Source organism: Falco rusticolus, chromosome 4, assembly GCF_015220075.1.
Source record: "Falco rusticolus isolate bFalRus1 chromosome 4, bFalRus1.pri, whole genome shotgun sequence".
NCBI classification, from domain to species: domain Eukaryota; kingdom Metazoa; phylum Chordata; class Aves; order Falconiformes; family Falconidae; genus Falco; species Falco rusticolus.
In genome coordinates, this window is record NC_051190.1 from 101,439,180 (window position 1) to 101,459,575 (window position 20,396).

Here is a 20,396-nt window from a genome sequence, read left to right on the forward strand (position 1 = left end):
CTTATGCAGCCTGAAGAAAACATTCAGATAAAATTATTGTAGAAACATGCATTGACTGATTTTTAGAAATAATTGTGACCAGCAATTCCTGCTAGATTGATGATATGTTTAGCTGATGCTCTCAATAGTTGTGTCTGAAACTCAGTTTGTCACTGTTTGATAGCCTTTACTGACGTAGACTATGTGAAATTGTATGCGGTTCCGTAATTGATTATTTTTTTGTGGCATTCAAATGTCATTGTAATTTTTTGGAACAAATTAATGAACTGCCTTGTCTATCAAGAGAAACAGAGCTGAGAACCATGGAACATGTTTTTTTACAATGTACATGTTGAGAAACAATAAACAATATAAATTCACTGCAAAACAGTCAATGTTAAGTACTAAAATTGGAAAGTAACTATTGGCTAATTTTAAGCAAAATGAGAACCTTGGTGTGTATGGGCTCATGAACATTTGATGTAGTAAGGAGAGTAAGAAATATGAGAAGAGTACTCCATTTTTAAATGGAAATCTATAGCTGAAAAGTTTTTATAAAACATTTTAACTAAGCTACTATCTGGGCCCTCAGTGAGCCCACAGGCTCTAGTTGCCTTGACCCAGCCTGTATCCATCTTTTTCTGTAAGCCCCCTCTGATTTGGAGTAATTTCCCCACCTCCCAGGCTTTGGCTGCCTCTGTTCACAGGCAGCTATGGTGTAGCATAACTGTGTAATTTTGGATCAGACTGCTCCGTGAAGAGCTAGGTCATGAGAAAGCTGTGAGAAACCTCAGATGGGACCAGGATGCACATTTCCATCCATGCACACTCCACCCGTTGGCTCATGAGCTGCATTTCAGCTCAGGCCTTGCTGTCAGTTCCTGCCTGAACTATGTTCCATGTATGTGATGCCTGGCCTCGTACCTTGCCACCTCTGATCTTGCCATCTTGCCTTGTCTCCCAGGGTTGACCTTAGACCTGCCAGGTGTCTGCAGAGTTGTCTGGCCATCAGTGGACTTTTGGTTGAACCTGGTTACTGTCACGAGACCTGCTTTGCTCTTCTTGCTCAGGTGTGTGTGGTTCTACACCCTTGTTAGAAAGGGCATTGCTCCCATCTGCTTGCCATCCTGGCCCATCCTTTTGACTCACCTTCCTTTGCAAAGCAGCTCATTCTTGCTGTTTCCTGACAGCTTAAACCTAGAAACATTTTTCTACATTAGCTTTAAAAGCTGTAATGACACAGGTTTATATAAGATTAACTTTTAGCACAGCAAATGCATAACTGTTTTCTTAGTTATGTGCATGCACCTGTGCCTATCCTGCATTGCTGACAGCAATAAGACTAACAACAGGACAAAGATCAGCTGCACAGAAAGGTAATTTATTTGTGTTCCTCTCTGACTTCACTCATTTGAGCAGCTGCAGAACCTGTTTATTTGAGTAAAGTTACACAGAATTAGGGACTAGGGCCATAAGAAGTAACAAGGAACACATGACTCAGTCATACAAGGAAGGTATATACAAAGAGCAAATTATTCTAGATTAAGAAACTATTTAAGACTGGAAGTGAAAACATCTTATTCCCTTGGTTTAGATTTGGAGCAAATCACTCTATTATTATGGGAGATCATACTAAAAATAAAAAAATCATGTAGGATAAACAAAATCTATATCTATAACATGTTATATCTTAAAAATACACTCTACATGCCAAGCAAAACTAATATGGTATTTAGTAAAAAGTAGCTTAGTAACTCCTCATGCAAAATACAAAAACTTCAGCAGCTATGCCAGCCAATTTTTCATTAATACATAATAGATGCAGAAACGCTGCCTTAACAGATTTTTTGCAGACTTAAGTGAATTACCTTATCCCATGCCTCTGCCTGGGCAGCCAGGCTGGTTACTTATTTAGATTTCATCCAACATTCTGGCAATGGGTGGTTCTTCATAGCAGGAAGGAAGGTTGGGAGCCTTTGAGCTGAGTACTAAGCCAGGCTGGTTGTTGATGAAAACAAGGTTGTGGGGTGTCAGTTGTGTAAAGCCATACAATCTGCAGGAGTTCTGTAGGGGACTCACAGCGTGCCAGTGATGCCAGGGGAAAAAAAAAAAGTATAGCCTACAGGAGCAAGAAAGCTAAATTGTACGTGGTAGTTGCACTGGGATAGACATATCATTTCTTAGCCTACCCCTTCTATCTGCTCTGCAGAGACCCTAATTCTCTGTGTGCTGGCTTTATGCTGTTTAGCTTGTGCACTGTACAGAACTCTGCCTCATTGCAACATACAGAGACATACCTTACTGCAGGATCTGCACAGGGCGTGTATGTTGCCCTGTGCTTGTCTGCTTCATAAATGGCCACCACATACACTGCAAGAGGGGTCGGTTGTACCTCAGCTTCTGACCTTAAGGCAGCAGAGCAGCTGGTTGTTTCCTGTACTCATTCTTTTCCTAGACAGTAGGTCACAATAAGTGATCCTACAAAGGCTTTTAAAAGCACGTTTTTGGAAATCAGATCACTGTCTAAGTTTTAGAGCATTGTAACAGGAGTTTCTAGGGAGACCTTCTCTGTAAACCCCATTTCCTATTCATTTCCACCCCTGCTGTTAACTGTAGGCTCAGGATGGAGTGCGGGTGTGGCATTGCGGGCTAGCCACCTCTGTGTGATGGACAGCTTCCCTGCTGCCTCTGGTCGCCTCTAATGAGATGCAATTTTATTCCTCACCAGCAGTGGGCTGGGTTTTGCCTTTATCACTTACATTCATGCTGTTCCGTTGCTGTGCATCAGAAAACAATGCAAGCTGTACAGCCCTCGTGTGCAATACTTTGTCAAGTGTGACAATCTCAGTGATGTCTGTGTAGAGTATGTACCATCCAATAGTACCAGCTGCCTCCAAACCTTGTTATTGGCATATCAAGCCAGCATGGAATGTCCTCCATGGAACTGATCTGCTGCAGCAAGTTTGTAACTCAAGGGCATAGGGCTTGCTTTATCTTACTGGCAGAGGATAAAAACTCCCATGAGGGTGTTCCAGCTTTCTGTTTTGAAATTCCATGGTAGTGTCTATGCATATTAACCTCCCAAGCATCAACACCTGGAAAAATTTAGCATCCAGAGTAACTGTGACTGATTTCAGTGTGTTTGTTTAGTTGGAAATCACACACACCATAAATTGTGAAAGGCCAGGGGGTTCTGAAACAGCTTTCAAAGATGGCATCTAGCCAGCTTTAGTGTCAGTCCGATAGGGTCTGAGTATGTAAACCAAAGCTTTTCAGTGTGCTTAACATCATTTGTTTCAAAGAAAAAACCGTCAATGCCTGGCAGTGTTCTAATTTGCAAGCACAGAAATTCTATTAAATTTTTGTGCCTGTTTATACTTGCATTAGCAGATACAACAAAGCCCAGTAACAGACTTCCAAATGCAACTTTATAACAAGAACACAATACCAATCAGCAAAGAATGACTTTCACTGGAGATTAATTGCACTGTACTGTGAATGAGGATGCTCCTTTGGCACTAGAGGGAGTTGCTGTTTCCCGACAATAAACCCTGTTCCACGCAGCTAAAGTATAAACATATGGGGACTTTTTTTTTGGTTTACAGAGTTTGTATGCAAACTGACTGAACAACAGACCAAGATGGGAGACAAAGAAGGCATTAGACTGAATGTTTCTGAACAAGATGTGACACAAAACAAAGTTTACAGCCAGTTAACATCAATTTTTATTACAAATCTTAAATATATAGTAAATTATTTGAATTAATCTCCTTCTTTGGACCTCATTTGCTCCTCTACCCTTTAAGTTTAAGAAAGACTGGGATCTTCTTCATAGCAATACTAAAAATCTGTAGTTTATGGATAGCTCCATTGATTTTAGCAGCTAGCTTAAGTCCCTGCTCAACAGAGGCATTTCCAAAAGAGCTTTGAGCTCCAAATTCCTGAGTGATGCCTCAGTTGGTTACTTGGGTGTGGGAGGCAACGTAAAAAAAAAAAAAATCCCTGCAAGTTTTTAGAAAAATAATTACGAACTATGGGGATGCTAACAATTTCATCACTAGTTTTGATTTTCTTTAATTTTGGATAGAAAAACTTCATTGTTTGTAGTGCTTATGTGTATTAATATGGTATTCAGACCTAAAATAATGTTCTAGAGCCTGAAGTATTCATCCCCTTGGTTGCTGTGGATAGAGTTGTGCAGGTATAAATGATGGGAATATAAGATGCAATCATGTTGATTAAGAAATCGGGTGAAGAAGAGTTGAGTTTTGGTCACTTCTAACAGGAATTAAACCCAGTAAATGTCAGTAGATACCAATGGATATCACCAGATATCAGTAAATATCAACAGATATCTGTCAGTAGAAGAGTTTTAATTTTGAATGTGCACTAGGGATAAAACCACTTTTATTTACATAAATCCACTCTGAGAGTCAACAGCATGCTACAAACTACTGTCTCGAAAAAACCAGCTCTCTTTTTATGTAGAGAGGCTCTAGAATGTTTAATAGTGTAATTTGTATGCATTTGGTTAAAGAGGAAAATTCTTTACAATTATTAGCGCAAAGAGAGTATGCTCCCTACGTTTATCCCCATCTCTGCGAACATGTCTCCTCTGCTCTGATGCTCTAGTATATACCTAATATGTAAGAACGGATACCAAGATGGTGTAAAAAACATTTGGATTGAAGAATAAATTAACACAGTAGATAATGAAGCCTCTTCTCATTTGTATTTATTTTCTCAATTGCTATAAAACTTGCTGCATCTTTTAGAAGAAATATTATCAGTTGTCTTGGAGATTCAGATCTTCATATTTGCTGCTAGTAGAGATGATGCATTGTCTTTCTGTGCACCCATAAACTCCATTGCATGGCTAATTAATCTGCTGTAATAACAGTGAACTTAGTAATGTAGTTTATGGCTTAGCTTTCAAGTTTGCAATAGTATATATCTGAAAGTTTTTAATTGTTTAGTGTGTTGGCCTCGAAGGCACTAAAATTTGCACAACACATGCATGGTTTGACCATTCAAAATTAATCACAGTAATGCAATTAGAAGTCTTCTGAAGTGTGTGAGCTGTCCAAATTATAATGAAATGGAAATTTGACTTTGTACTCATTAATTACCACATTAACTGAGCGCTTTCTTGCACCTTTAAACCTTGGAGATTTTATTAGAATATTGGATTAAATAAAAATATTATTTAGTCTTTTCTCAAAGGGAAAAGTGAAATACATAAACTTTTCAGGATAGGCTGTTGCAGATGTATTTGAAAGATTTTGAGAATGCATTCAGTGAAAGAAAAATCCTTGGCATCAGCCATGTTCCCTAAGTATTCCTTCCCTTTGAGGAAATGGAACACGTTCCCTTTTTAAATATTTGCTGACTTCTTTGGAATCCATGCCTGAGCAGAATATTTTTTCCATGATGTTTAAATGAGTTTCCTTTTTTGGTTCTTCTGTTTTCCCTCTGACTCCCAAAATAATGCATTCAGGGGTATGTTAGGCCAAGGGGAATTTTCCTGGAGGCATGAAATGTGAAGTGCTTGAACCACTCCAGCTCATTTCTATACTCTGTGAGAACTTTGGTATTCTCTAGGAAGATGTCTTCATAACAACCTGAATTATTTTGTTTTCCCTTTGCCTCTGAGTATGACCTCCTTAGTAAGACCAAGGATGTTAGTTACTTGTAATTAAAAAGTTGGGATTTTTTTTCCTTTGACACTGTTATAATTTACCGAAATATAGCCTAATTAATGTATTATGTCTGTGGGAAAAGCTAACCACTGTGAGATCTAGGTCCTATTGCTTGTCTTCTATTATTAGTGGCACTTTATCAGAAAGTGCAGTTCTGGCAATGCGTTAGTTTTAAGCTGGACACTGAGGCACAAAGCAATACATTTCCCATCTGCTTTCTAGCTGACAGTCCATTCATCTCCTGGTACAATTCCTGTGAGGAATTAATCAGACTCAATGATGGCCTCATGATGTCCTTTTTGATGTTGTGCACTCTGCTGGTGCACCCTTGAAAAATGACCTAACAGATTTTTTGCTTCTCTTTCCTAAGTATGCTTTGTGACATGTTTTCCTAGGTTATGTTGGCTATCACAGGCTTCTTGTGTTATTTGCTTGACTTTGATTTTGAGCTTTGTAAGCGTATTCCTTATTACCCTGAGGATGTGAGCTTCATACCTGTGTCGTCCTTTTTACTGGCATTTTCAATTTTTAGTCATTCTGATGAATTAGACTGCCATCCATCTGCTAGAAGCCTTGCTTTGGACTGAGTAGATCTTGAGCTAATTCTAAATAATGTGCCTAGATTTAATTCTAAATCTGCCAGTCTTTTCAGTGCTTTCTGAAGCTTTTCAGCTGTGTCCTAGATTTCAATATTCTTTTACTTCATGAGAAAACAAATTTGATTCTTCAGTATTTATTCAGCCACAGATACTTCTAATGTAACCTTGTACCCTAGATAAAACATTTCTGTGTTTCATTTTATGGCACAGCTATTGTACTTCTTACTTTACTATGCTGCATTTTCACTGCCTCCTTTGACCTATATTAACAGGAGATGCCTAAACTTGCCACGTATTTCAGCACCAGTCACCATAAAAAGGCGACCTTCTCAACTTTTTTTCTTTTAATGGTGCCTATTGCTTTTGTATACATAGTGTAAGTGTTTGAACTTCCTTGCATTGTCTGCTGTATTTCTAGAGAGTTAGAGCTCTGATTGAGCCTTTAGGGTACGTGTTTTAATTATATTTCTGATGTTATGTGACATTAAGTAGACTCTAGGGTGCAGGATGTATAGCAGAGATCAACTATATTAAGTGCTTTGATTCCTGTTGGGCTTGAATTTCTTGATCTTCTCTATTATGTAGCACAAATTTCTCAGAGGTACAGCTCTTCATAATGGGTGCCACTGACGGTACAGACAATGTAGGGGAAGTTCAGAAGCCAGTGAAACAGGAAGGTATGTGCTTCCTGGTCAGTCCTTCCATGAGTGCATTCCTGGGTAGCTAAAAGCAGCATTAGTGAGAAGAAAATAACTATTCTCCAAGGAAGAAACATCAATTGCATTGTACTACAGATTGTAAATTAAAAATGCACTGCCTTGGTTCTGTGCTATAAATGGATATTCATTCCTTTTTTTGTAAAACAATACTGCATATTGCTTGCTGTTTATTTCTACCTCCCCAGCCCAGGTTGAAGCAAACTGCTCTTGGCCAAAGAAAAATAAGTTGGTGACATTAGCTCTTTTGACTTGAATTAAAGTGGAAAATTTTCCTGAGAAAGAGGCTGATGCAAAAGTATTTTTCTACCTTTGCCTCACTTTTGCTTTTTTCCTTTTAGAGAGACTTAAGCCTGAGGACCTGTACTGCATTTAAACAGCTTCACAGAATTAACATTTTTGAGAACTGTGCTAATTTTACACTAGGGAAATGTTAAGGGAAAAAAAAAAGTGGAAAGAAATTACTTTGTGTATTTCTTCCCATATTTATCAATTAATAAGGTCATTAGTACCTCTGAATACATAAACACAGTTCCTATTCTCTGTGAAGAAGATTACTTGAGTGCAAGGAATGTGTCAGAAGTGTTATACACAAAATTTGTGTAGATAGGAGTGTTATTTTCCCTCAAAACTTCTAAACTAAAGAAAAATAATCTTAAAACCTATGGCATCAGGGCATCATTTTACTTTCATGCAGAGAAAGCTTTATTGTTTCCCCTTAAATCCTTCTCTTTTCTTGTGCCATGGCTTGGGTTGGCTTGCTTAGATCTATTTTCCTTTGTAATATTTTCCCAAGATTCAAATTACCCTGAAACGCTTTGTTATCTCTGCCTGTGGTTGATGACCTCTGACTTATTTCTGGTGCACTGCATCATCAAACAACACCAGTTTTCCTTCTGAAGCTTTACGAGAGTAAGAAAATCCTGTGGTTATGTCAGGAGACTTGTCTCCTATTTCTCCCTGGGTTATAAACTTCCTGGCATTTAACTGCCAGGATTTTGACACGGGGTTTATGTGCAGCCTCTGAAGACTGCATCTAACCTAGCCTTTTTTGGCAAACTCCCCATTACGCTCTTAGGCTGACACTGGAGCAGCTCCACCTCCACTCCACTGGGAATTCTAAAGTAGACCAGCCGCCTGTGTTGCTATCAAAGTGTTGTCTAAACTTGGTTAGAACAGATCTCGCTGGCAAAATAAGGTGATAGCAACTGCCAAAGGCCACGCTGGTGCTCCGAATGTGGTGTGACAGTCCTCATTGTTGTTAGCAAAGAAAAACCCTAAAACTCTCTCAAACTGAACGATTCTTGTCTTTGTTTCTGCCTAGAAGTGCCATTTCCCCCCATTAGCAATAGAATTCCATGCCCTTCTCTACTGAAAGCAATATGAATTTGATTTCTGACATGAAAGAATCTGGGATCAGATTAAATTACTGTATGGGCTGTGTTTTCCCTGGTTAAGACTCTATTCCAGTTTATGAAGCACATGCTGTATATGAGTTTATTTATAGCTTTTAGATGATGATTTTGTTCAAGCACTCTTCTAAACAAAAAGAAAAGAGGTGCGCAATCTTTTGAAGACCTGTCCTGTTCCATCTGATATTTATCTCAGATCCTTTTTATTTGTTTTGCATGAAGTGTTTTGAAAATTATGTGGAGGACCTATAGAATTTTTATATCTGACATCAGATTAAGTGAAGTCTAATTTGGATGGGGAAAGTTCTTCCTGAGACCCTTCAAAGATTGGTTATATTGTTTGTTTAAATCATTCTTTCTGATGGCAGTTTCAAATATTTATGAGAAGATGTTTTTTAGAGATCCAATGCCTGTCTTGTCAGTTAGGGGTTGACCTCTCCTGATCAGGATTTCAAGGTCACCCAAAACTGGTCCCTATTTTCCTCCAATAGGATAGTAAGATTAGACATTCCTTCTTCATTTCACACAAACAGGATGCCAGAAAAATTAGAACAAACTTCTCCGTTGTCCTGTGTATCTTATAAAGAAGAAAGAAAATCGTCTGCAAACACATGGATTCTTCCTCTTACTGTCATTGCAGGTTGTTAGTGTCTACAATCTGTTTTAACAACTTTTGTAACTTTAATGCTACCTCATTTTCTGAAAGCATAGCCCTATTTTTAGGCTGTAACACAGTATGACCATAGTAGGGGGAAGTTTATGATTGACTGAAGCTGGCAGAGCTCAGGGTTTAGAATGTTTGAATTTGTGAAACTGCAGCTAAGCAGTGCGTCTGTGGAAAAGACCAAGGTCAGGAGAAGTTAAACTGAAAAATGACAGCTTCCTGAACTTGTGGTTTGACTATTCTAAAAAATTAGCACTTGCTTCTGCCTTTGGAATCACATCAAATACTCTCATATCAAGCCACGTAGGAATGCACATTCAGTTTTGCAGAACAGGCTCTCAAAAGTCAAAGATCAAAGCTGACAGCTGAGTTTTAGGAACCAGAGAGATGGAATCATAATTCAGCTCTATGCATATTTGAGGTTATCTCCACTGGATACTCCTGTCAAGGCTGACTGTGATATGAGAGAGCAAGCATTACAAGCAAATTCACTGGAGAAGAGGGAGAAAAAAATACGGCTGTCTTTTTCTGTCCAGCAACCAGAAGAGGATTAGATAAATGACCTTGTCAGGCTCTTATAAATCTCAGTTTCTGCTGGTTCTTCAGAATCAGTGAAGATAACAGTCAATTCTGTGCTGTGGGGTCCTGCTGAACATAATGTTGCTTATCTGTTATATCAGCATTAAACCTGCAGACCACAAAATAATTAGCCCAGCATTTGCATGAATTAGGCAATGTGCAGAGTACTCCTTTTATGGGGTTTATTTTTTTTTTTGTTTTAACTAATCTTATTTATTGTAATATGTAAGAAATTTTTGGTTCGTGTGTTTTTCACAAGCTATTATAAATTGTCTGTTATCGGCCAAATTAAAATCACTCAGTGGCGGACCCTAGCAAACAAAATGTCATCCCTAGCTTGGGGGGAAAGTTGCACACATCACACATTCTAGAGTTAATCAAAGTATAACCCTCAAGCCTATAAACCCCCAAACTGTAAAAAACCCCAAAGTTTTACTGCCTTTTACTGCTTTTTACACATTTATTGACTGGTTTTATTGGTGAGAGCTAAAATTTAGAACTCAGTGGCAAAATATATTTCAGTAGTTTATTGAATTTACAAGAGATTTATTTTCATGGTAAAAAGCTGTTAGAATATAGGTATCATGATTTGCTATAAGGTTCTTGCATTCTGTGTTAACATTACTCATAGAAAGGTAGGAAGTCTCTATAATCTGCCCAGCTTGTAAAAAATTGTCATGAAAAAGGCAGTGAATATTATGCTTGTTTTAATACAATGTTCCGCAGTTTCAGAAAGTGTTTCAAACATACTGTTGTCATGTCTAAATATTTCAGTCACACACATTGAAATATCTACGAGTATTTTTTATGCAGATCTGTGAAGTAAAAAAGTCAATCATGTTGCATTAGAAAGTTCTATTTGTTTCAAGTATGTTTCTGTAGATGAAACTGCTTGCAGAATGGAGTCTGAAATTAGTAATCTGAAGTACTTTCTGCATAAGTAGTCATTAGAAAGTTTTAACTGAATTTTTGTCCCTTTCTCAGTGCCAAAATGTTAAATGTTTGTGGTTTGTTTGTAATTTCTAGTGCACAGCCCTTTCCTTTTTTTTTTTTCTTTTTTTTTTTTTTTTTAAACTGTTATGCCATTGTGTGGTGGATTCTAATGCTACCTAAATAGTATTTTTAAAGATGATGTGAGTTAGATACAGCTCTGCTGTGGGTGAATAAGGGGATTAGAGATGGGTCCAATTTGAATGAGAGTGGTTCTTAAGCTGTAAGATACTGCAAGCTATTACCAAACAACTACACAAATTGCTGTTGCTGGCGTATGAGATCAGAGCCCAAGTGGCACGAGCTAGCATTATATTATCAATAAATATACACTCTGCAGTACAAGTGCTCTATAGCAATACTTTTAGGATGTGAAAATGTTTTTTCAAATTAGGCATAAGATTCCAGGTGTATAGATAATTCATCTAGAAAGTGGATGGATACTAAGCTGGGTGTTTTCACAGTGACATACAGCCTCGTGTCTTATGAATAATAAATGTTGAAATCTGCCAGATTCCACTGGAACCACTCAGGTCTCCAAAAAGGGGGGATAAAAGAGAGCTTGAGCACTGGTTTGAGATATCACACAGCAGCACTGAATAAACTCAGCCTGATCTTGAATCTGAATTTGACCCTTAGCGAGCTCGTGTGCTTTTCAAATCTCTAAATGTTTAACTATAGAGCTAGAAAAACAGTAGGTAAAAATGCCTGCATGCCGTTAAGATTTGGTATATTGACATTCATCTGAAATTCCACATCAAACCAAAAGGGTTTCTCTTATTCAGCAGGTTATGCTAGATAGTCCCAGTGTTTTCTTCTGGCCTCAGTGTTTGAATGAATCTATTTTAAAGAACTGTATTTGCAACTACCTATAACAACTGTTCATACATTAGCTGGTACAGAATAAGGCTGCTTCCACTATCTAAAATACACAATATATTGTGTCAGTGATATTTAGCTCACTTAGTTTCTTCATGCGCTGGCTTCCTATTTGTCTTCAGCTGCAGTTCAAAGGGTTGATTCTAGCTATGTAGAAAATACCTTCCATCCAGTTGTTGTACACATCACTTCCTCATGCACATTTAATGAAACCTAATGCAAATATATATAACATGCATAATATAAACAAGTATTCTCTCCTGCTAACCATCCCAAAGTTTGTATTCCAGAGGCTCAGACATTTTGATCAAGTTCTGTTTCAACTGGTCTAACCTGCAAATTACAGAGCACTGCAGCATAGCTGAGTAAACAAGCTATGAGAGTCTAGCTGTGCCAGCACAAACCTCAGTCCAAATGAATTTGCAACGCCTTGTGGTAGAGAGTAAGTTATCCTGCACACAAGGCTCTGTTTCCTGAGCTCAATTGTTTCTGGCAGCAAAGGTGGTTTGGGTACTTCTGCTGCATGCCATGCCTCTCTTGACTGTTTCCCTGCCACCAGCTTTAAGTTAAGAGAGGTTTAGGATGATGGTTATGCTGGTGGATGAGAAACCTGGATAAGAAGCTACTGACAACAGGATGAAGTGTGGCAAAGAAGCATGTTTAGCATACGTTGCAGGCTTAAAGGCACCAGGGAGAGAGGATAAGATGCATACTGATTCAGCAAAGCTAATGCTAAAGTTGGCAGATGGCAAAGTTAATGGCAGATTCTCTATGTTCTCAAAATCCTCAGGTCAGAGGTGTTTTACTCATGGACACCATGCTGGTTAAATCTAAGTGAAACCATTATGTAAGATATAACACGGTATTACAATTCATTGCAATACTGTGCTATGGAAAAGGCCAGTTAGAGGGGTCACTGCTTCTTCTAGACCTTAAAGTCCAGGAATCAATGGAACTGGATCTGAGGAAGGACTGGAGGACATACTGCTGCTGCTGTGCACTGTTCTATCTCTGCCACACTCACTCTCTGGCAGTTGCTGTAGACAACTGGGTAAGCATTAGTGAGAGAAGGCTTGGTGTGACCGTGGCATGAACTGAACTTCAGGGTTTGTGTCTGAGTCATTCCAGTGCTGACATCTATAGACAGTGGTGATAGAGGTGCACAGTGGTATGTTTTTGCTCAAAGTATTGCCTGCAGTTTAGTGACAGATGGCTTTAGTCTCCGAAGCTCATGTGAAATGAAGCAGTGTCTCCAGCAGACTCTGTAGGGCAAGAAGGAGATGGTAAAACTGAACAAGCCCTGGGGCATTTCCATGGAACAGAGTCAATGCTTGAATGCAGACCGAGTGGGAGTAATTTCTGTACATCATATAGTTAAGTTCCTTCATATGACTATGATGGTAACAGGTTGTATGGAAATCTGGTGGTGGAAGAAGGTGAAAAAAAATAATTGGAAAGTAATTCAAGAAAGCAGTTTGCTAAGGGAGTGTTAAAAAGGTATAGAGACCCAAACCAAGATGACCAGGAAACAGAAACTGGCAAATGGAACATGAGCTGATCTTGTTCTAGAAGCTAAAACTGTGTAGCTTAGCAAAGGATGGAGAATCATCTCTGTTCCTGATAAGGGCAAACAGTATTGAATTTGTTATCTTGTTGACATTTTGCTTTCTAAAAGGTGGGATAAATAATGAGTTATTTTGATACTTTTGGGCACTTCATGAAAGAGGCAAAATTTTCATTTGGTCAGAGAGTGAAAGTAACATTCTAGAGGAGGACTGTAACAAAGCAGCTGTGTTACCTTGGAAACAGGGAGAACCTTCATTAGCCAGGTTGCTATTAATAATAATTTACAGCTAATTAAGAATACTTGTAACAAAGCATACACCATGCAGAATTGCATCAGACTAAGTCAGTGTGTATTGCCCTGAAGTCTAGCTCTACTGGGACAGACAGCTAGTAAAAAAACTAAATAGAAGCTCAATCATTTTGAAGAACATGAATAACTTAAAATAATTGACGATAGGGGCTCACTGATATCAAGATTGCTATGAAAGGTTGTCCAGCTCTGTTAGATTGCAACAGCATGTACATACTGGGAAGGGGAAAAGGGATGAGAAGAATAACATATTCATTTGCTTAAATACAATCAAAAAGCTGCATAAAGTGCCAGTGTTTGACTCAAAAGGACCTTTGGTTAACGAAGAGGAAAGAGTCCTAAGTACATGAAAAGCTGCACTATAGGTTAAACCAAAGGTCTGTCTACTCCAGTACTTTATTCCTTCCACTAATGGGTGCTTAGAGAAAGGCTCAAGAACAGAGCAGGGATTATTTCATCAATAAACAGTCTTCAAGGAGTCAGAAGTGTAGGGCCTTTCTGAACTTTGAATACATCCAAAACACTTTGATGAACCTTGTTAAAAGGTTCTTAAAAAATAATTGCTTTTTAAAACTTTTGGCATCCCAAACCATCTTGCAATAATGAGTTTTACAAGTACACATCATGTGAAAAAGTGTTTTCTTGTGCTTGTTTTAAACCACCTGTCCCATAGCTCTTGTTTCATGAGAAACAGTGAAGAATCATTCCTATTCGCCTGAACACCATTTTGTACACTGGTTGTTTTTCCAGCTGAAACCCCTGTTCAGTTAGCTCTGTTCTCATAAAAAAGCTGGGGTTTATACCTTTTCTCTTTTGACTCTGTCCTTTTTGAAGGAATATTATAAATGCTGAGTATACAGACACTGGCTGTACTATAGATTTATATACAGCACGCTGTTATTTCTGTTTTCCTAATGAGCTCATCATAGCTGTTTGCTTGATTACCCTTGAACACTGAGATGGGGTTTTCAGATGACTACTTAAAATTATTCCAAGATCTCTTTCCTGAAAGGCTATAGCTAAGTTATAGATCATCACTATGCACGCACAGAAAAAGCTGTTTTCTCCCCACGTGCTTTACTTTGTTTTTTAGCAACATTAAATTTCAGTCACCATTTTATCAGCGATTTAGTCACTACTATGAGATCCTTCTGCTATTTTTTGCACTTGATTCTAGTTTTAACTATAAGTGAATGAAGGGATTTTGATTTAAGAAGATACTGAGTAACATAGATTCCAACTCAGAGTAGTGGTTTCCCTCTATTTGAAAAGTGGCGAAATGTGTTTTTCCTGTTTTGTTTTCCCCCTATTAACTAGTTTATAACCTGTAGGAGGACTTCCTATTGTATCACATCACAGTAATCCTTCTACCAGCAGTGAATAATGTTGTGGGATTTTGTGAAATTCTCCTGGGGCTGTAATATACTTGCAGCCTGTTATCCCTTTCATTTCAGAAACTCCCTGATGAGCACACCATTGTTACTTGAGTTTTACTGTATAGAAAGGTATGGAGAGGCATCTCTATACCTGTGTAAGGCAGCTGCTTTTCCTGGCATAATTATCTTCCAGTAAATTCTATGGAAGGCAGAAAAAATTGCATTCATTACCTATAATGTAGAACATATACAGGTAATGTGTTGCAGCGGCTGACGTGATGATACTGTTATTTCATGAAAGCATTTTGTTCCACTGGTCTGGCCTGTCATTGTAACTGATTAGGAGGAGAAATGAAGGAGTCTCATTCTTACCTCCTGCGAGCAGGGCCCGAGCTTCCTAAAGGAGCATGCCTTGTTCATTCCAATGTCTTTTGAAAACTGGTCATCAGAAGGAGTGGAGCTGAGCCTAAGAATGAAGGTTTTCTGGTTGTGGTCATGGAGTTTCTTTCCATAGTAAACGATTGGGGAGTTTTACATGAGCATCTTAAGCAATAGCTCTGTCTTGGAAAAGTAGTTACTCTAAAATATTTGGTTTTAAGAAATAACTGAGTTCATAATCTTTGTCTGGACTGCAAGAGATGTGCATTAAATGTTCCACCAATGAAACACTAAATTCAAATTCAAGTTTCCAGACTGCAGTGCCTCAGTATTTAGCTACAACATGAGAAGTTTAACCACCCATAATTCAGGATCAGGTTGCCCAACACTTCAGCTACCCAACCACAACACATATGGTAGGATTTTCCAGAGAGAAAACTGGGAGAAGCTGAGTTAGCAGCCCTCCCCTCTGTGCCGATTTATACGGGGACTGTAAACCTCTAACTGTATGTGGGTTCAGATGGTTTCAGTATCTTGTGAGGTGCAGAAGACAGGAGCCAGATGATATTCTGTGCACTCAAAAAGTCTCCAGTACACGGGACCGTAGAACTTTCCAGTGGGTTGAAGCACTGGAGCTAAGCTCAGTTCATGTTTTGCCGTAGACTCTCTGCACCCCTCTATGATTCAGGTCTCCAGTTGTAAAATGACAAGAACAATGATGACATCTCTGGTAACTGTGAAGATACGTATTACAGCCATGGCTAACGCAGTAGGGATGGCCACAGCAGCGATCTGAGGGCGCGTGCCACACAGCTTTGTACCCAGCTGGCTGTACAGGGACCTGCTTAGCTTTTTACGAGGGACCTGCTTAGCTTTTTGCAGTGATCTTGAGGTGACATCCTCTGCCCCCAGAGATGCGACTTGACCCACAGTATCATTTTTCACAAAGTCCGGATGAACGCCATTGCTGTTCGCACGCTGACGCTCGTTACGCGATGCTGCGCGCTGGGCAGGGCGGTTGTGCCCCCGACCGCCGGGCACAGGCCACCCGCCTCTCGATTCCTCCTCACGCGCGGTGCTGCCGGCGGGCTGGCGCGGACCGGCTCCGCGGCGCCACGCTCCGCAGGGGCCCGTCCCCGCCACCGTCCCCGCCGCGGGCCCGTGCGGAGCCCCACGCGTTACAGCCCGGGCACCGCCCGCGCCGGCCTTCGCGCGCGCACCCCGCGTGCGGCCGCGGCTCCCCGTGCCCCGCGCAGGTGCCGTGCCCTCCCCGCCCCCCGCGCTTGCCCCCCTCCGCGCCAGCGTGCGGGGCACCCGCCCGCGCTCAGGGGCCCCCGCGGCTTCCGCGGCGTGGAGCGGCCCCTGGGCCGGGCCGGGCAGGCGGGGCGGCCCCGGCAGCCGAGCCGCCCCGCTCCCCTCCACAACTCGCGCGGGGGCGGCGCGGCCGTTCCCTCGCCCGGCGCGGCCCGGCCCCTTCTCCTCCGGGCGCCGCCCCTCTCCGCGCCGCCTGTGAGTCAGGGCTTTGCCGGGCACGGGCGGCAGCCGCGGCCGGAGCGGGCTGGCAGCCTCCGCTGCGGGGCTCCATGGAGAAGGCGGCGGCGGCGGCGGCGGCGAATGAGGGCGGCGGCAGCAACAGCAGCAGTCGCAGCAGTAGCCGCCCCACGTCGGCGGGCTCGTCCCCCTCGTCCTCCTCCGCCAGCCGCGGGTTGCCGGGCCGGGCGGCGGCCGCGGGGAGGCTGGATGGAGGCGGGGGAGGCGGCGGCAGCAGCCCCGGCTCGGCGGCGGCCAGCCCGGGGGGCACGCAGGCGCCCGGTGGCGGCGGCAGGCGGCGGGAGCCGGTGCTGGAAGGAACGCTCAGCAAATACACCAACCTCCTGCAGGGCTGGCAGAGCAGGTAAACCGCCGGGCCGGCCCCCGACGGTGCTGCGGGGCCGCGTCCTCCCCCAGCGGGCGCCGCTTCTCGCCCCCGTGCGCCCCCAAGATGGTGCCCGGGCCGCTGGCGCCGCCGCCGCGCCCCGACCCCTCCCCGGCCGCCGCGGGCAGGTAGGCCGGGCTGTGCTGCCGGCCCTGCCCCAGGCCACGCTCCTTGCCCTCCGCGCCCGCTTTCCTTCATTTGGCTTCACTCGTCTGTTTTCCCCACCGGAGGAGCGGCTGGGCGTCGGGGCGGCCCGGTGCGGGGGGCGGGCGGCGCGGCCGGAGCGGCGGCCCCCGGGCTGCCGCCGCAGGTGCGGGCGGGGGCGGGCTGGCGCTGCCCGTGCTGCTCTCCCGGCAGCGTGCCGTCCTTCGGCTGCTTCGCTGTCACGTTAGTCTCCCTCTTCGGAGTTATCTCGGGTAACTAAAGCATGAAGACCCGGTGAAAGCCTCCCAAAATAAATGTGAAAAATGCCGAGTTCTGTGGTTGTTACTATTATTTTTTTTCGCTGCGGGGTGGGACAGTGGAACCAGTTACCTGTGTGTTTAGTAAGATCTCTTCTTTTGCTGTGTCCTCCCTGTTTGACAGGTCCTAATTTATGTTGATACTGTGACAGGCCCTGGTCCTGCAATTTGCTGGGTGTGTACAGGCTGATGTGCATCTGTGGAAGTCCCAAGGAAAGTCTGGTTTTGCATCTGGTGTTTCAGTGCAAAATTTTTTAGAGTTGAAGCCAGATGGGAATTAACGATGCTGTATTTGGATCTGTTGAAATCTAGAGAGATTTTTGTTAGGGTTTTACTTCTTGTTATTAAACTTTATCCTCTTCGTGAACAGATGAAGATGAGTATCTTATACTTTTTAATGTAAGGTGGCACAGTGATGGTTTTGCAGAGATGCAAATGCTGTAGAGGGAACACTTAGAGGATTAGTTGGAAACTTTAAAAAAACAACGCCCCTCCTCCCCACCCCAGACCTACTAAAAGCTGTTGGTGCTTCTATTAAGTGGTCCCAAGCAGGAAGAACGTGGGAATGGCTGGGACGTTGATGCTCTGACGCTAATGGTAAAGCATTTGTAAGTGACGGAGTTAAATATGATGCTATGATTCTGATTCCTGTGGGGCTAAATCAGCGGTAGGAGTGCTGTAGCAGTACTTCCTGAAAAGTTTCAGGAGCTGGTCTAATTCCATACACTGGACGGCATGCAGAGGTGCGCTGGCTATGAGTGACAAGACCCTTGGGACAATTTGGATGCACACTCATCTTCATGAAACTAGACCGTTTCAGCGTAGACATAGGGAAGGCCCTTTATTGTCATTTGGTTACTGCAGTTCGGTGCTAGATTCACATTAGACTTGTATGTTTGTTGATTTATGCAGTCCTCCTGTAATTTTGTTTAAAAACCAAATAGACACATTTTGATGACTTAAATGCTCCACTGAAAATGAAAAGCCAACCCTCCACCTTTTTTTTCCCCCTTGACATCTCCATCTCTTTTTGTAGAAACAGTAACTCTTTTTACTGTGAGTGATTTTAAGGTTGCTTTCATGTAATCTGATGAAATTAAAAAATAGAGGTCGTTGCTTACAAATCTTTGTGTCTAGAAGTGCCTGTTTGTTGTATTTGGGAGCAGATTAAATCTTTGCTGACAGCTTGAAATAGTGTGTATGATCAGTGTATGTCCAAGAAACTTTTATCTGAATACATCATGGAAAAAAGAGTTATGTCACTTAAACAATTCCACGATAGCGCTTGGAAATTAATGTCTGTTTATTTTTAGCGGTCTTTTTTTAATGCTGCTTTATCATGCTTTATCAATTGCCAGTTTTCTGTAAATCTGGCTGTTTGAGTAAGTGGTGTATAATGACACAGAGCTCTTAGTCTAAATAGCTTTTTTAGTTCTGTTCACTTATTCCATTCTGTTGATGTATGCATCTGCTGTTTGGGACGGGGAATCTAATACAAGTTCTAAACAGGACTGTTGAAACTTGAGGCTTACAAAAGTTGGTCTTGTTATATAACATGCAATAAATGAGTAGTGATCCATGGGTTTTAGCGTAGTTGCCTGTTTGGCCTTTTGAATGCTTGTTACAGAGTGTGTTTTCTGTGAATTGGTCCTCTATAAAAGCTGTAAGCACTGGTAGGGGACTTCAGCGCTAGCACCTGCAAATTAGTTTAGTACGTATGCTACTGAATGATCATACAAGTTAACTTTGAATTTACTTCCACTGAAAAAACACAAGATTGTTTGACTGCATGATCAATACAGCCAGATGGCATGAATATAAATAAAATGGAAAAATAAAGCAAAAACTGACAGAGTTCAGTGATCATGGATTTGGAATATTCTTTAAAGCTCCTTATCCATTAGCCTAAATAATTTAAATGTACTTAATGTTAGCTTATGCCACGTGGTATTAAAGTTGAAAGGCTTTCCTAGGTTATCCAATACTTAACGTGCAGAGTAGCCTCTGCAAGTCTAAAGAAATTGTTTTCATTTGAATGATGATAAAATAGTGTCACTTTTTTATCAATTATCCTTTGACATGTTGTAAGAGAGTCTTATTTTGGATGAGGCAACTAAGCATGAATACTGAAGCGTAACACTGTGTTTATAATCATTAACTGAAGTAATTGAAGGTCTCAAGTTCAGTCAGTCTGGGGAGCTGGTTGCTTTTTATTTTAAGAGTTTCTGAAGGTTTGTTGTTTGTTACTAAGAAAACCTTTTTGTTCTGCTCTAGCAGGTCAGGAACAACCCAATCTGGAAATGAGTGAGGTTCTTCACCTTTGTGACAAGCAGAAGGAAACATTGTTTTGGTTTTTTTGTTGAGTTGTTCTGAGGCAGGTGTGTGATAAAGGTGTCAAGAGGCCTGGGCATCTAGAGTGTTCCACTGAAGTCTGTAACTTTCTGTGGCTTTACACATGTATGAATGCAGAGAGCAGGCCTTAATCTAAAACTTTAATGTAGGAACACTCTTTGGTCTGAGACACCAGGGCAGCTGATGGTCTTTGCTACAAAATTACAAATAATTATGTTCTCAGAATTGAAGTACTGTTACAAAACGTTTCTATTGGGATTTACTTATTCTATGTGCATGGGTGGTAGCTTGTATTCTAAATGGAAGTTTTGTGGGTTTGATGGACAAATATGTCTTTGTAGAATCATATGTCATGTGAAACCTATTTTGCACGAATTCATTTGATATTGATGAATTACTTATTGCCTGTGGCATTATTATCCTGTTTTTTAATAGATCAGTAAAATGGTGTAAAAAGTCTTAAAACTCCATTTACCCAAAGTAGTGTGAAATTCACTTGTGGACTGTCTCCCCCTCCCCAC

General features: G+C 41.4%; 1 protein-coding gene across 2 annotated transcripts in view; it reads left to right on the plus strand.

The window, feature by feature from the left end:
- Positions 1-16,655: 16,655 nt before the first annotated feature.
- OSBPL10 (oxysterol binding protein like 10) overlaps positions 16,656-20,396 on the plus strand; it is a 124,903-nt gene continuing 121,162 nt past the window's right edge. The window contains exon 1 of one of the 2 annotated variants that reach the window (XM_037386535.1): positions 16,656-17,041. In XM_037386535.1, the coding sequence (XP_037242432.1) occupies positions 16,731-17,041 (311 nt within the window). In that variant the 5' untranslated portion in view covers positions 16,656-16,730. The remainder of the gene's footprint in view (positions 17,042-20,396) is intronic. The other variant, XM_037386534.1, reaches the window with a different exon arrangement.